Source organism: Chlorocebus sabaeus, chromosome 20, assembly GCF_047675955.1.
Source record: "Chlorocebus sabaeus isolate Y175 chromosome 20, mChlSab1.0.hap1, whole genome shotgun sequence".
NCBI classification, from domain to species: Eukaryota; Metazoa; Chordata; class Mammalia; order Primates; family Cercopithecidae; genus Chlorocebus; species Chlorocebus sabaeus.
Window position 1 is genome coordinate 102,210,028 of NC_132923.1, and position 13,990 is coordinate 102,224,017.

Below are 13,990 nucleotides of genomic sequence, written 5' to 3' on the forward strand. Positions count from 1 at the left end.
TTCCTAGTTGGCTACACATCTTATTTTTATTTTTTAAAATAGAGAACATGAGTGGAATTTTATTGAATGCTTTCTTAGAATCTATTTAGATGATCATGATTTTTCTTCAATGTGTAACACGGTGAATTATATGAATGGATTTTCTGTTCTTTCATTCCTGGGATAAACCCTGCTTGATCCCATTGTCAGGTTGGATTAAATTTGGCTGTGAGTCACAGGGCCTCAGTAGTGTCTTAAACAAGTGTATTTTTCTCTCATTAAAAAAAAAAAAAAAAAAAGCCAGCTTAGATGTAGGGAGTGCAATGTCAGGACTCCAGACTCCTTCTATTTTGTACATCACTTCATGTCCAGGGACCTCAAGTTCAAGCTCCTCCAGGCATGTCTGCATTCTGACCAGTGAGAAGGAGAAAAGAGGAAGAGGGATGCAGTCCTTCCTTTTTAAAAAGACTTCCTGAAAGTTACACACAACCACTTTCATTACATTGGCTAAAATCTCATCACATGGTGGCACCTAGCTGCAAGGGAGGCTGTGGGGTATAGCCTTGTAGCTGGGAAGCAATGTGGAGGGTGTAAACTACATAGCTAACAATCAGGGTTCTCATGCCTAAAGACAAAGAATAGGTATGTGGAACTCTAGGGGTTTTTGTTACAGTTTTGCTATATTATTTTCGTATACATTATTAGATTTTTGAACAGTTGCTACTTTAAAATTTTAAATCATTTATATTTATGAATATATCATAAGTGATAAATCATAATAATTATAAGCCTACCTTTTTTATTGTTATTCAATTCAGGTATTAGAGCTAAGATAGGCTCCTAAAATGAATGTGGTAGGTTTCTCTGTGTTTTTGTTCTTTGGAACAATTTCTGTAAGACAAGAATTATCTATTCCTTAAGGTTTGGTAAAGGTTGCCTATAAAATTATCTAGGTCTGATGGCTTTTGCGGGTAGGAGAGACTTTTAAAACTACAGCTTCAGTTTCTTTAGTGATTATTGACCTGTTCTGGTTTTATTTTTTTTATTGAATCATTTTGGTGATTTATATTTTTCTAAAAAAAGAAACATTTTATAAAAATTGACGGTTTTCAAAGTTTTTGGCACAAATATTCTTTCTCATAGTATTAAAATGTGTTATCAATATTTATTGCATCTCTATATTGATATCTCCCTTTGCATTTCTTCTTCTTTTTTTTTTTTTTTTTTTTGAGACAGAGTTTCACTCTGTTGCCCAGGCTGCAGTGCAGTGGTGCGAGCTTGGCTCACTGCAACCTCCACCTCCCAAGTAGCTGGGATTACAGGCATCTGCCACCATGCCTGGCTAATTTTTGTACTTTTAGTAGAGATGAGTTTTCGCTATGGTGACCAGGCTGGTCTCAAACTCCTGTCCTCAAGTGATCCGCCTACCTCAGCCTCCCAAAGTCCTGGGATTACAGGCCTGAGCCACTGTGCTTGGCTCCCTTTTTATTTCTAATACCATGTATTTATGTCTTACTTCTCTTTCTTGAATCAGCCTTGCCTGAGGTTTGTATATTTTATCATTTAAATATATTTTTAGGCTGGGCACAGTAACTCACACCTATAATCCCAGTACTTTGGGAGGCTGAGGTGGGAGGATTGCTTGAGGTCAGGAGTTCAAGATGAGCCTGAGCAACATAGTGAGACCAGATCTCTACAAAAAAATGCAAAAATTAGCTGGGCTTGGTGGTGTGCATCTGTAGTTCCAGCTCCCGGGGAGGCTGAGGCAGGTGGATAACTTGAGCCCATGGGTTTGAGGCTGCCGTGATCTCTGATCACACCCCTGTACTTCAGCCTGTCTTTGAGACAGTGAGACCCTGTGTCAAAGAAAGAAAAGGGGGGGAAAGAAAAAAAAGTATGTTGAAATTTATATTTTATTCGTCTTTTAAAAAAGCTAGTGTTTGGTTTTGGTGAGCAATCTTTAATATTTCCTTTCTTCTACTACTTTTGATTATTTTCTTTCATCTGCTGTGTTTGTCTTTTTTTCTGCCTCTTGAACTCATCCCTAACTTTCAATATTTGTTATGTTTTAACATGTGCTGTTAGGGCTGTAACTTCCCTTATATCTATATACTTTCATGGCTGTATCTCATAAGTTTTGAGAAGCAGCATTTTTATTGTACATTTCTGAAGATGTAACTTTCATCTTTCATCACTTTTCTCATAATTTCCTTTTTAACCTATGAATTTTTAGAATAATTTTTTTTAAGTTTTCAGATGAATTTTTTTTGACAGGGGACTGCCTTTTCATTACAGATTTCTAAATATGCTCCATTGTGGTCATATTATGTATCTGTTATATTTATTCCTTAGAATTTGTTGAGACTTCGTTCATTATATATTTGTATATCATATATCAGGGGTCCCCAAACCCCAGGCAGGGGACTGGTACTTGTCCATGGCCTGTTAGGAACCAGGCACAACAGGAGGTGCACAGCAGGCGAGTGAGCATTACTGCCTCAGCTCCACCTCCTGTCAGATCTGCGGTAGCGTTCGATTCTCATTGGAGCCTGAACCCTATTGTGAACTGTGTATGTGAGGGATCTAGGTTGTGTGCTCCTTATGAGCATCTAATGTTTGATAATCTGTCTCCCATTACCCCCAGATGGGACCGTCTAGTTGCAGGAAAACAAGCTCAGAGCTCCTATTGATTCTACATTATGATGAGTTGAATAATTATTTTATTATATATTACAATGTAATAATAATAGAAATAAAATGCCCAATAAATGTAATGTGCTTGAATCATCCCAAAACCATCCCCTACCACGCCCCACTGCAACTTCTGGAAAAATTGTCTTCTGCGAAACTAGTCCGTGGTGCCAAAAAGGTTGGGGACCACTGTCATATATGGTCAAATTTATAAATTATATTTTTCAAATGTTTATCTCTTTTTTTGTACATTTGATCTACCAGTTCTGAGAGGTGTGTTAAAAATATCTCACCACGATTGTGGATATGTCATTTTCCCTGGTAACTTTGTTAATTTTTACTTCAGTTTGAGAGTGTGCTGTTTATAAGCATTCAAGCTTGTGATTGTTGTATCTTCTTGGTGGCTTGGCTCTTTTATCATTAAATAGGCTGCTTTTCATCCTTACTAATGGCTTTTGCCTTGAAGTCTTTTTTGCCTGATTTTTACTGCTATGACTGCTTGCTTTTGGTTAATTTTCCAATACATCTTTTTCCATCCTTTTATTTTCGACCTTCCTATGTCCTTATGTTTTAGATGTGTTGCTTTTTTTTTTTTTTAATTTTTATTTTTTTGAGATGAGTCTTGCTTTGTCGCCCAGGCTAGAGTGCATTGGCATGATCTCAGCTCACTGCAACCTCGCCTCCTGGGTTCTAGCAATTCTCCTGCCTCAGCCACCTGGGTAGCTGGGATTACAGGCATGTGCCACCACACCTGGCTAATTTTTTGTATTTTTAGTAGAGACAGGGTTTCGCCATGTTGGTCAGGCTGGTCTCGAACTCCTGACCTTAGGTGATCCACCTGGCTCGGCCTCCCAAAGTGTTGGGATTACAGAAGTGAGCCACTGTGCCTGGTCTATATGTGTTGCTTATAAGCGATATGTAACTAGAATTTAGACATATTTAATCCATGTGTATATTTTTCTTTACTGATTTGAGTTTATTTCTGTCATCTCTTTAAAAATTTTCTAGTTGACATGCTTTTTCTTTGCTGTCTCCCTCTCCTACTTTTTATCTTACGTTGAACTGCTCAACAGTAAATAGAGTTTACTTTATTTCTCTTCTTCTCTCCACTGGTTTGGAAGTTTACATTTTAGTAGTGATTTCCCTTAAAAATTTAACAGATATACTTAATTTCATATTTTCCTAATAAAGTCTAACATTGGTCAGTACTTCTGTCCCTCTTAGGCACAAAACAAGACTTTTGGAACACTTTAATTTCCTTCTTAATTTTCTCTTCCCATCTTCCATGTTAGGTTTATCTAGCAGTTTGAATATACCTCTTTAAAAGTCTGCGAAATCAGCTGCTGTTGTATCTTTTATGCTTTAACAGTTTAGAAAGTGTGTTTCCATAATTTGTGTGTTCACTATTGTTTGTTACTGCCCTCTTCTTCCTCCTGGTTCAGTTTCCTCACTGCAAGCTCCGCCTCCCGGGTTCACGCCATTCTCCTGCCTCAGCCTCCGGAATAGCTGGGACTACAGGCGCCTGCCACCTCGCCCGGCTAGTTTTTTGTATTTTTTTTAGTAGAGACTGGGTTTCACTGGGTTAGCCAGGATGGTCTCGATCTCCTGACCTCGTGATCCGCCCGTCTCGGCCTCCCAAAGTGCTGGGATTACAGGCTTGAGCCACCGCGCCCGGCCGCATTGCTTGAAATTTTAAAGTTAATATCTTCCCTTGAGGCTTGATGTTTCTTGTGTTTCACGGGGGTAATACTCATTTGAACCCCACACCCCCACACAAGGAAGCCTTCATGTTCTGATTTCCCAGGATTCTCCTTCCAGGCCACATTCCTGCATCCCTGGCATGAGTGTTTCCAGGCCAAGTTTGCAAATGAAACAGACCTTCTTGGCTGCCGGCTTTGTGCACAGGGTCTCTTTCCAGCTCCCCTTGCTGCACAGGTTTGGGGTCTCTCCTCTCATCCTCCTTCAACATTTTTGTCCAGCCTCTAGCATATGTCTGGCCTGATCTCCCTGTGGTTCACTTGGCTTAGACCCTCTCTGACTATACGGGTTTTCAATTTCCTTCCTGTTTCTGGTACCCTGAAAATTCTCATTCCTATTTTCAAGCCCAGCATTGTAGCAAAAACACCCTTTTGGTTTCTTAAAACCCAGCATTTCTATGTGTTTAGGGTGTGAGTGGGAGCTTCCTAAGTTAGTTCAGTCTACTGTATTGATCGGTGGTCTGGGTAAGGCTGATAGCAGTGGATACAGAGAGAAGTGGGCCAATTTGAGCAGTGTTTTGGAGTGAAAGTCAGGGAAGGGCAGGGACAGGCAGAGAACGTGGCCTTCCTTGCTGTCATGTAAGTGGTTGGTGAGGTCTTGATGTGGCGGACTGAGGAGAGGACATGGTGTTGAATAAGCATCTAAAGAACCAAATTGCCTGGGACAGGTGATCACACTGGGAATTCAGAGGGAGTGACAGGTGGGGAGAGGGGAAATCTGGCCCATCTCTTTGGCCAGGCTCCCTGGCCTGTCTGCTGCAGGCGTCCTTAGTCATACACTTGCACAGTCCTTTCTGTCCCTTATGTCCCTGGCACTTTAAGTCTGACTCCTCACACACCATGCCCCAACTGGTGCATAAAAGTGAGCCATGAATTCCAGCAGCCTCGCCTGGCCAGCATTCAGGCCTAGCCCGCAGCACACAGCCCAGCCCCATTTTCTTTGACTCTCTTGTCCTTACTGCTGTTTCGCTCATCCCAGTATCTGTTTCTTTCTCTGTGCTTTGGTTTTAAAAATTGCTGGGCAGGAAACATCTCTTTTCTTCTGCCTTTCAGGATGTTCCCTCTTGGGTGAGGATTTTGGACTTATTGTCCCTTCTGTCTGGGAATTGTCTGTGAGTCCTTCCAGTTGCCCAGCATCAGTGATCACTTGGCGTAGAATATACGAGGAGGGGGCTGGCACCCCTTCAGTTCTATCTCCACTGCACACACCCCCGCCAAGATTCATCTGTCCATAGATATTTATTGGATCTGTATTATTTGCCAAACACTGCTGGGCACTGAGGATGCAAAGGTGAGCAGAACCAGAGACAGCTCCTGCCCATGCAAAGCTTACCACCAAGTTAATCTAAGAATCTCATTAATGACATAGCCACTGTGCCAGGTGCCGCAAAGGAGAAGCATGTGAGCCATGACAATGTAGACTATGGGGCTTTGAGTCTGCCAGAGGTGTCAGGCATGGCTTCCCTGGGAAGTGACGTTTGGATGGAGATCTGAAGGATGAACAAAAATTAACTGATTGAAAAATGGAAGATAAGGTTCCAGGCAGAAAGAATAGCATATGCTAAGGCCTTGTGGTGAGAGAGAACATACTTAATCAGTTACCAGCCATGTCTCAACGTGTCCTTACGGCACCCGTTTCCCTAGACCCAGCACACTCTGGGCCATGATAAAAGGATGCATCAAATGCCCTGCTGAATATTAGCAAGTGGCCTTTTGAAGTCATCGAAAATGGGATTTTTGCCTCCAACTCTCTCTAACCATGGGGATCTGCCTATATCTTCCACCTCTAGATTCCCCCCAGAAAGACCTTATCTTAAACTGTAAATTTAGCAAAAACAAAACCAACAACATCAACAGCAAAACCTGCCAAAATAAAGAAACGAAAACCACCAGGATGCCCAGTTAAGTTTGATGATCAGATAAACAATGAATACATTTTAGTATGTCACATGCAATATTTGGGACATACTTATACTAAAAAAATCTGTTATTTATCTGAAATTCAAATTCAACTGGGAGTCCTATATTTTATCTGACCTCCCTACTCATACCTGCTTGTGCCCACTAAGGGCCACCCGGAGAACTCTGTGGAGGAAGACCTGCCTACCCTTTCCTTAATATTATGGTCATTTCTAGCTTTGGGACCTTGGGAAGGGTATATGCTGAAAGAATGGCCCCTTAAGCCTGGGAAGGAAGCTTCCATCCCCATGAAGTTATATTCCAAGAACAGTCCTGCAAAAACAACGAGGAGCTGACTACCCAAAGCCCTGGGCACAGATGCTGCCTCCATTCCTAAGCCTGCAACTTTAGGACAGTTCCTGACTGACCCTCATGATTCCTCCTGAATCTCCCACCCTAGCCTCCGCTTGGCATCCCTGTCACAGCCCCCAGGCTGGAGTGGTGGGTTCAGTGAGCCCTGCTTGATTATATGTTTAGGCTCTTAGATGCCTTCACACAGGAGCTTCTATAGCAGCTAGTTTGAAGGCTATGCCTAGTTGAAATGACACCGTCCTTCCCCCTCTCTACCCACTCCCCCTCCCACCCCTCCAGCCTGCTGCCAAATACTCCTGGCAAAACCTCTCGACAACTTCTGGATACTGAGCTTTCCTTGGATACTGTGTCTCTTGGGATAATCCAGCTTCTACCCAGAGGCTTTTATGTTATCCCCCAGAGAATCACAGTAGAAACTCTCCCTGAAGTAGAATCACAGTGGAAACTCTCCCTGAAGTAACCATGATAACAGCTTGCAGAATCATCAGGAATGTAATCATTGTCACCTTGGAGAACTCAAAGGGAGGAGGCTTCTGCAGCCACATTTAAAGGCTTGGGAGAAAATACTTTGAACGCATTGTTACGCATTAATGACAATTCACAGCTGAAGCCAGTTTCTATCCTGTGCTGACAGCTGTTGGTGGACACCACAGCAGATACTGCCAAATCCAAAACTAAATAGCGACATAAGCCCTGAACTTCACTATTCTAAAAATTCATCTGTTATAGTTAGGAGTGGGTTTGACTGTGAGTTCTAGAAAACCCCCAAACAACAGTGATTTAAATATGATAGAAGTTTATTTCTCTCTTACTTAGAGGAAATGCAGGGAGACTTAGTTGAGGTCTGGTGGGTGCCCCACAGTGTCAGGACCCGGAGCCTTCTATCTTATTCTTCATCCCCCACCCCACTTAGCACTTCCCTTTGGTCTCATGTTTCAAAATGGCTGCTGGAGGTCCAGCCTTCATGTCTGCATTCTGGTGACTGGGAAGGAGGAAGAGACAAGGAAGGGCATACCTCCTCCTTTTAAGGACACTTTCTGGAAGTTGCACATGCCACTTCTACTTTTGTCTCATGGGCTAGAACTTACTCACATGGGTACATGTAGTTGGTAGGGAGAATGGGAAAGAATCTTTATTCAAAGTAGCCATGCGTCCAACATAAAATGGTGGGGTTCTGTTACTAAGGGGGAAGTGGAGAGTGGATCTTAGAAGACAGTTAGTGGTCTCTACCATCCTTCCTTCCTTCCAACCAACCAACCAACCAACCAGCCAACGTTTCTGTGTGATGAACTGCCCTATTTAGTGAGGAGACACTTATGCAAATAACCAGCCATGATACAATGTGATATGGAGTATAAAAGAGTTTTGTTCAAAGCGCTGTGGGAGAACAGATGGAAATGATCAACAGCAATCATAATAATTAATAACTACAATGCCCTAGCCGGGTTCTCAGTGCTACATTCCGATGATTGTGTTTGTCCAGCTCCCTTTCTTTTCAGTGAGAGCTGCAAACCATTCTACTTCTCTAGAATAGCTAACACAATGGGCAGGCAGGGTGCTGTTCTGAGTTCTTTATGGATATTATCTCACAACAATCTTATGAACTGTTACTATTATCATTCTCATTTACAGATGGGGAAATGAGGCACAAGCCACAGAGCTGGGTTTTGGACCCGGGCAAGGCTCCAGAGCACACAGGCCTAACCGCTCTGTTCTAATGCCCCCACTAAAGCTGCTCATTTTCATTCCTTTCCCTACTCCCCAGACATCTCCAGCAGATAACCACCCCTCCTCACCCACTTCATTGTGATGACTGGGGTCAACTGGTGGGACTTCTGTCCACTTCCAAGCCAAACCCCAGCTTACTTAGATATCTTCCCTTGTCTCTTCCACCAGCCCTGCCTTCATTTTAGGAGTCAACCCCCTTAAGCCTCGGTTTTCTGATCTACTAGTAGGGCTGATACTAACACCCATAGAGTGGGACTGTTTGTGAGGACTGAGCGTGTTTATTCATGGAAAGTGCTTCTCCTGGCACATACTAAGTGCTCAGAAGATGTTATTCTTTTTTATCCCCTTTATATCTGGTTCCTTCTCTCTTCTCTCTCTTCATTCCATTTCTCTTTACAGGTTGTGTTAATTTCGTATTCCTGCTGAAAAAAAATGATCATAAATTCAGTGATAGAAAACAATGCATATTTATTATCTGGGGTCAGAGTCTCAATGGGGTTTCAAACTGGACTCTGGAAGGCTCTGGGAAGAATCCATTTGGTCACTTTTTCCAGTTTGTAGAGGCTGACTGCACTCCTTCGCTTGCAGCCTGCTTCTGTCTTCAGAGCCAGCAGTGGTGGGCTGAGTCCCCAGGTTGCATTATTTTAACCTTGATTCTGTCGTTCCATCTTCTTCTCTGACTCTGCTGCCTCCCTCTTTCATTTACAAAATGTGATTACACCAGGATAATCCAGGAGAGTCTCCTCTTCTTAGTATCCTTAACTTAATCACATCTGCAAATTCCTTTTTTGCTGTGGAAGGTGACATATTCACAGGTTCTGGGGATTAGGATGTGGATTCCTTTGGTGGCTGTTATTCTGCCTACAGGTTCTTTCCTCTTGGGATACAGCAAGCAAGAAGCACCCAAAACAAAATAACCCTCTTTAACAGTACATTCTCTTCTGCCTTCCTCCCTTCTCAGCCAGGCTCTTTGAGGGTTGCCTTGACTCGTTTTCTCCACCTCCTGACAACCTGCTGCAGTCTGCATCTGCCCCCACATTCCACCAAACCCACTCTTGCTTGGATCACCCGTGGCTTCCAGATTGCCAAATCCGTGGGCACCTTTCATTCTTAACCGGCTGCGTTTTCCATATTAGCTGCCCATTCCATCATGAGACCTTTCTGTCCCCTCTCTGCTTTTATGTCACTTTCTGCTGGTTTTCTCCCTCTTCCTTTCCAGCTTAGACTCCTCTATGAGCTGCACCATCTCCACCCACCCCTGAAATGTCCATGTTTCCCCGGGGTTTGGATCTTGGATCCGTTGTTCTTTTCTTGGGTGAGCTTGTCCCACACTGCTGGTTTTAAATGCCACTTGCATAGGGATGAGCACCTCCTGCTTGTGCTGTACACATCTCTGGCTGCTGGCCGGGAGCGTTGGTGAGGACTGTGCTTCCGGTCATCCCATCGGCTCCTCGACTTCCTTGGTCTCCTTTGAGGCAGACATGTGAGAGAGCTCACTGAGGCAGTGACTTGAGAAGCATGCAGCCCGGGGCACTTGGTGCTTCTGTTCCCGGCAGTATGGCTGTTTCCATACTGTTTCCATCGCGATGGAATGGGATTCTCTCAGGACATCTCAGAGGACAGGTGGAAGGCAGCGAACATGGCAGTGCCGAAGGACAGAGCTGTGTTTAGCAGGGGTGACAGGAAAGCACGCAGGCGTGGCAGATCATCAGGCACGTATTTATTGGAGCACACCCCTCCATTACCTTTGCGGTTTGCAACAGCTGTAGCTCTGAAGGAGCCACAAGCTAACTAGAGCACAAAGGCACACGCACATTCAAAGCAAGTGAAGGTGCATCCTAACTGCAGTTAGACACGCAAGACTCTCCCCAGAAAGAACAATCTGCCGGAACGGCAGGGCTGCCTGTGAAGCCAGGAGGACTGCTGAGGGAGGTGTGGTACTCAGGAGTGGTCTTGGGGGCAGAGGGGGCTGAAACAGGTGAAACAGGACTTAAGCAGGGAATGGACATTTCAGGCAGGTAAATAGCATGTGCAAAGACTTGGAGTCAACTTGGGGAACAAGGAGAATGTGGGGGAGATGAGGTTGAAGAGGAGGACTGTGTCCAGGGCATCAGGGCCTCAGATAATGCTGGTACAGGAAGTCTGAACTTTGTCTTGTTGGTAGTAGGGGACTGTGGAAGCGTTTTGAGCAGGGGAATGACTTGGCAGAGCTCAGCTTTAGGAAGACTATTCCAGTCTTGGGTGGACTGGGGAGGGCCCCAGATCTTAAAATATGCAAAATATAATTTTAGAGAGAGGAGTTACCTTGGCAATTACTTATCTATTTCTATAATTGTATATATGTGTGTATTTTTAGATGTATATATGTGTGTATATTTATATCTAATTATATATATATTTTAAGTACATACACATACACATTGGATGACCTAGATGGAGGGTGAGTGACAAAGGCACACAGTGACAAAGCCAGCATTAGAACTCAGAGCTAACTCCTGGTCCCATGCTCTTCCTCTGCAGTGTACTCATGGAGGCAGAGGTATCTGAAAGGAGGCCAGTTTAATCATCAGGGCAGATGGTGGTACAAGCCTTGACCAGGGCAGGACAGGGCAGACACTGAGGGGAAGACTGTGTGGGAGGCAATGAGGATATGTTCTCTCTTCTTCTCCCTCTCTGGGTGGGGGTTGGGACATAGGGCTCGTTGGAGACTGCACATGAGTGCATCTCTCCTTCCTGGGTCCTGCAGCATCCTTCTGGGCCTGGTTTCTATGGCAACAGGCTCCCAGCAGGCAGCCTGCCAGCTGGAGAGAAGTAGGCAGGCAGGCAGGGAGAGAAGGCCTGGGCAGCAAGAGGAAGGCTGAAGTTGCGGGGGTTGGGAGAGTCTCTTGGGGAGGTGGAGGGACCCCTAGAGCTGGCCCCACAATCCCTTCTGACCACGTAGGGGTGGAGGTAGCTCAGGACACACAGGCTTTTCTTTTGTGGTCCTTGAATTTCCAAACCTTGATCTTCTGTTTATCCCCCACCTCCCACATCTCCTGGCTCCCACTTCTTAAAGTATTGCCTGGTCCCAACCTCATGCATCTTAAGGGACCACTGACTTCTTTATAGAAAAGAACTCTGAATTCAGGGAAAAAATGAACAAGGTCAGTTGACTTTCTGGTTTGCATAAGATTTGCATATTATTAACTCAAAAACAAGAAATTTCCAAGCCCTATGTCATTCCTGCAAATAACTTAATTCAGCTCCACTGGCACTGACTGACTGTGTCTGGCCAGGCTCTGGGCTGAGCCATCGGGGTCCCTAGAGAAGTCCTCCCAGCTGCAGGCCCACTCCACCCGCAGCTGCTCCAAGGCATTTCTTCCTGTGATGTTCTAGCAGCTGGTGCAGTGCGAAGTGCTTGGACTGTGGAGCCCAACAGCCCTGAGTCCAAATCCTGGCTCTGCTACTTTGAAGCTGGGTTGACTTGGTTTACTCATCTCTAGGTAGGGCTGAGGACACTCTAGTGCAGCTGGTGTAAACTAGCATAGACATAGCATTTGTTAAAATATTGAAATACTTCGGCCAGGCATGGTGGCTCATGCCTGTAATCCCAGCACTTTGGAAGGCCGAGGGGGGCAGATAACCTGAGGTTGGGAGTTTGAGACTGGCCTGATCAACATGGAGAAACCCTGTCTCTTCCAAAAAGAGACAAATGGTGCATGCCTGTAATCCCAGTTACTCAGGAGGCTGAAGCAGGAGCATCACTTGAACCCAGGAGGCAGAGGTTGTGGTGAGCCGAGATCGTGCCATTGCACTCCAGCCTGGGCAACAAGAGCAAAACTCCATCTCAAAAAAAAAAAAAAAGAAAAAAAAAATGGAAATACTTCTGCCTTCACTGGTAAAGAGCCACCACCCTGGCTCCTCTGACCCACCCCACAATCTAGCCTCTCCAGGGCACTGCTGCAGCATTTTGGTCTGTGCCTGCTCTGCCTGGCGTATGCCAGCATCTGCTCTGTCCATGGACTGAACTGATTGCTAAATAGTATGGATGTCACCCCTGTCTAGAGGCAGTGCAATAGGTAGGTATATTATGTACATAACTGTTGCAAGGACCTATATATATATATATATATATATATTTTTTTTTTTTTTTTTTTTTTTTTGAGACGGAATCTCGCTCTCTCGCCCAGGCTAGAGTGCAGTGGCGGATCTCGGCTCACTGCAAGCTCTGCCTCCCAGGTTCACACCATTCTCCTGCCTCAGCCTCCCGAATAGCTGGGACTACAGGTGCCCGCTACCATGCCCGGCTAATTTTTTGTATTTTTAGTAGAGATGGGGTTTCACCGTGTTAGCCAGGATGGTTTCGATCTTCTGACCTCATGATCCGCCCACCTCGGCCTCGCAAAGTGCTGGGATTACAGGTGTGAGCCACCGCGCCTGGCCAGGACCAATATATTTAAAGTGCATAGGTTAATGTCCATCACTTTGTAGGTTCCCTTCCTCATTCCCTTCCTTTTTTTTGGCTTGGGGTGGGGGTGAGAACTGGGATGAGCCTGGGCAATGGGGGATGACAGCCACCCCTCTCCCCAGGCGAGCAAGGTTCAAGCGCTCCAACAGTGTGACGGCCGGCGTGCAGGCAGACCTGGAGCTGGAGGGCCTGGCAGGCCTGGCCACGGTTGCCACAGAAGACAAGGCCCTGCAGTTTGGACGTTCCTTCCAGAGGCACGCCTCTGAGCCCCAGCCTGGGCCCCGGGCCCCCACTTACTCAGTCTTCCGCACGGTCCACACGCAGGGCCAGTGGGCCTACCGCGAGGGCTACCCACTGCCGTACGAGCCGCCGGCCACTGATGGGTCGCCCGGCCCCGCCCCCGCCCCCACCCCCGGCCCCGGGGCCGGCCGCCGTGACTCCTGGATAGAGCGCGGTTCACGTAGCCTCCCCGACTCAGGCCGCGCGTCCCCCTGCCCACGGGACGGCGAGTGGTTCATCAAGATGCTGCGGGCAGAGGTGGAGAAGCTGGAGCACTGGTGCCAGCAGATGGAGCGTGAGGCGGAGGACTATGAGCTACCCGAGGAGAGTGAGTCACGGCATCGGAATGAGGGGACTCTGGGGACCATGGCCTAGTGTGTGCTCAGGCGACCCTGATGGGGGTGGCTGGGGCTGCAGTGTAACAGGAGGCCCCTTCAGTTTGTGCCTCACTGGTCTGCATTGGAGCGTGGCGGGTCAACATTGGCAGCAAGGCATGCTGGGAGCTCTTGGAAGGGAGCAGGGTGCACACGGTGCAGCTTTAGAGGCCAGGGGCTGGGACTGCAGACAATGCAGGCCAAAGGGCTGGACCTTCTATGGATGGCTACTAGTCCAAATCACCAAGTTTATGGGGACTAAGATCTGGACTGGTGTGGGGATCCAGGTGGTGGGACCAAGATTACAGGGAGGGAGGCAGTTCACAATGTCAGATCCTGTCTGAGGCATAGATGAGGGAGATTCAGCCAGGGAGACATGGCCCTGGCCCGAGGGAAAGCCTGGCCCTTCCTGTAAGTCAGATCCACTGAGAGACACAGTCTTACTCCAGAATCTCTGAGTTGAG

The 13,990-nt window shown here is 46.0% G+C and overlaps 1 protein-coding gene across 2 annotated transcripts in view; it reads left to right on the plus strand.

The window, feature by feature from the left end:
• DLGAP3 (DLG associated protein 3) overlaps positions 1-13,990 on the plus strand; it is a 67,076-nt gene that overhangs the window by 46,669 nt on the left and 6,417 nt on the right. For both annotated transcript variants that reach the window (XM_073007516.1, XM_073007517.1), the window contains exon 9: positions 12,996-13,480. In XM_073007516.1, coding sequence (XP_072863617.1) covers positions 12,996-13,480 — 485 coding nt within the window. The remainder of the gene's footprint in view (positions 1-12,995; positions 13,481-13,990) is intronic.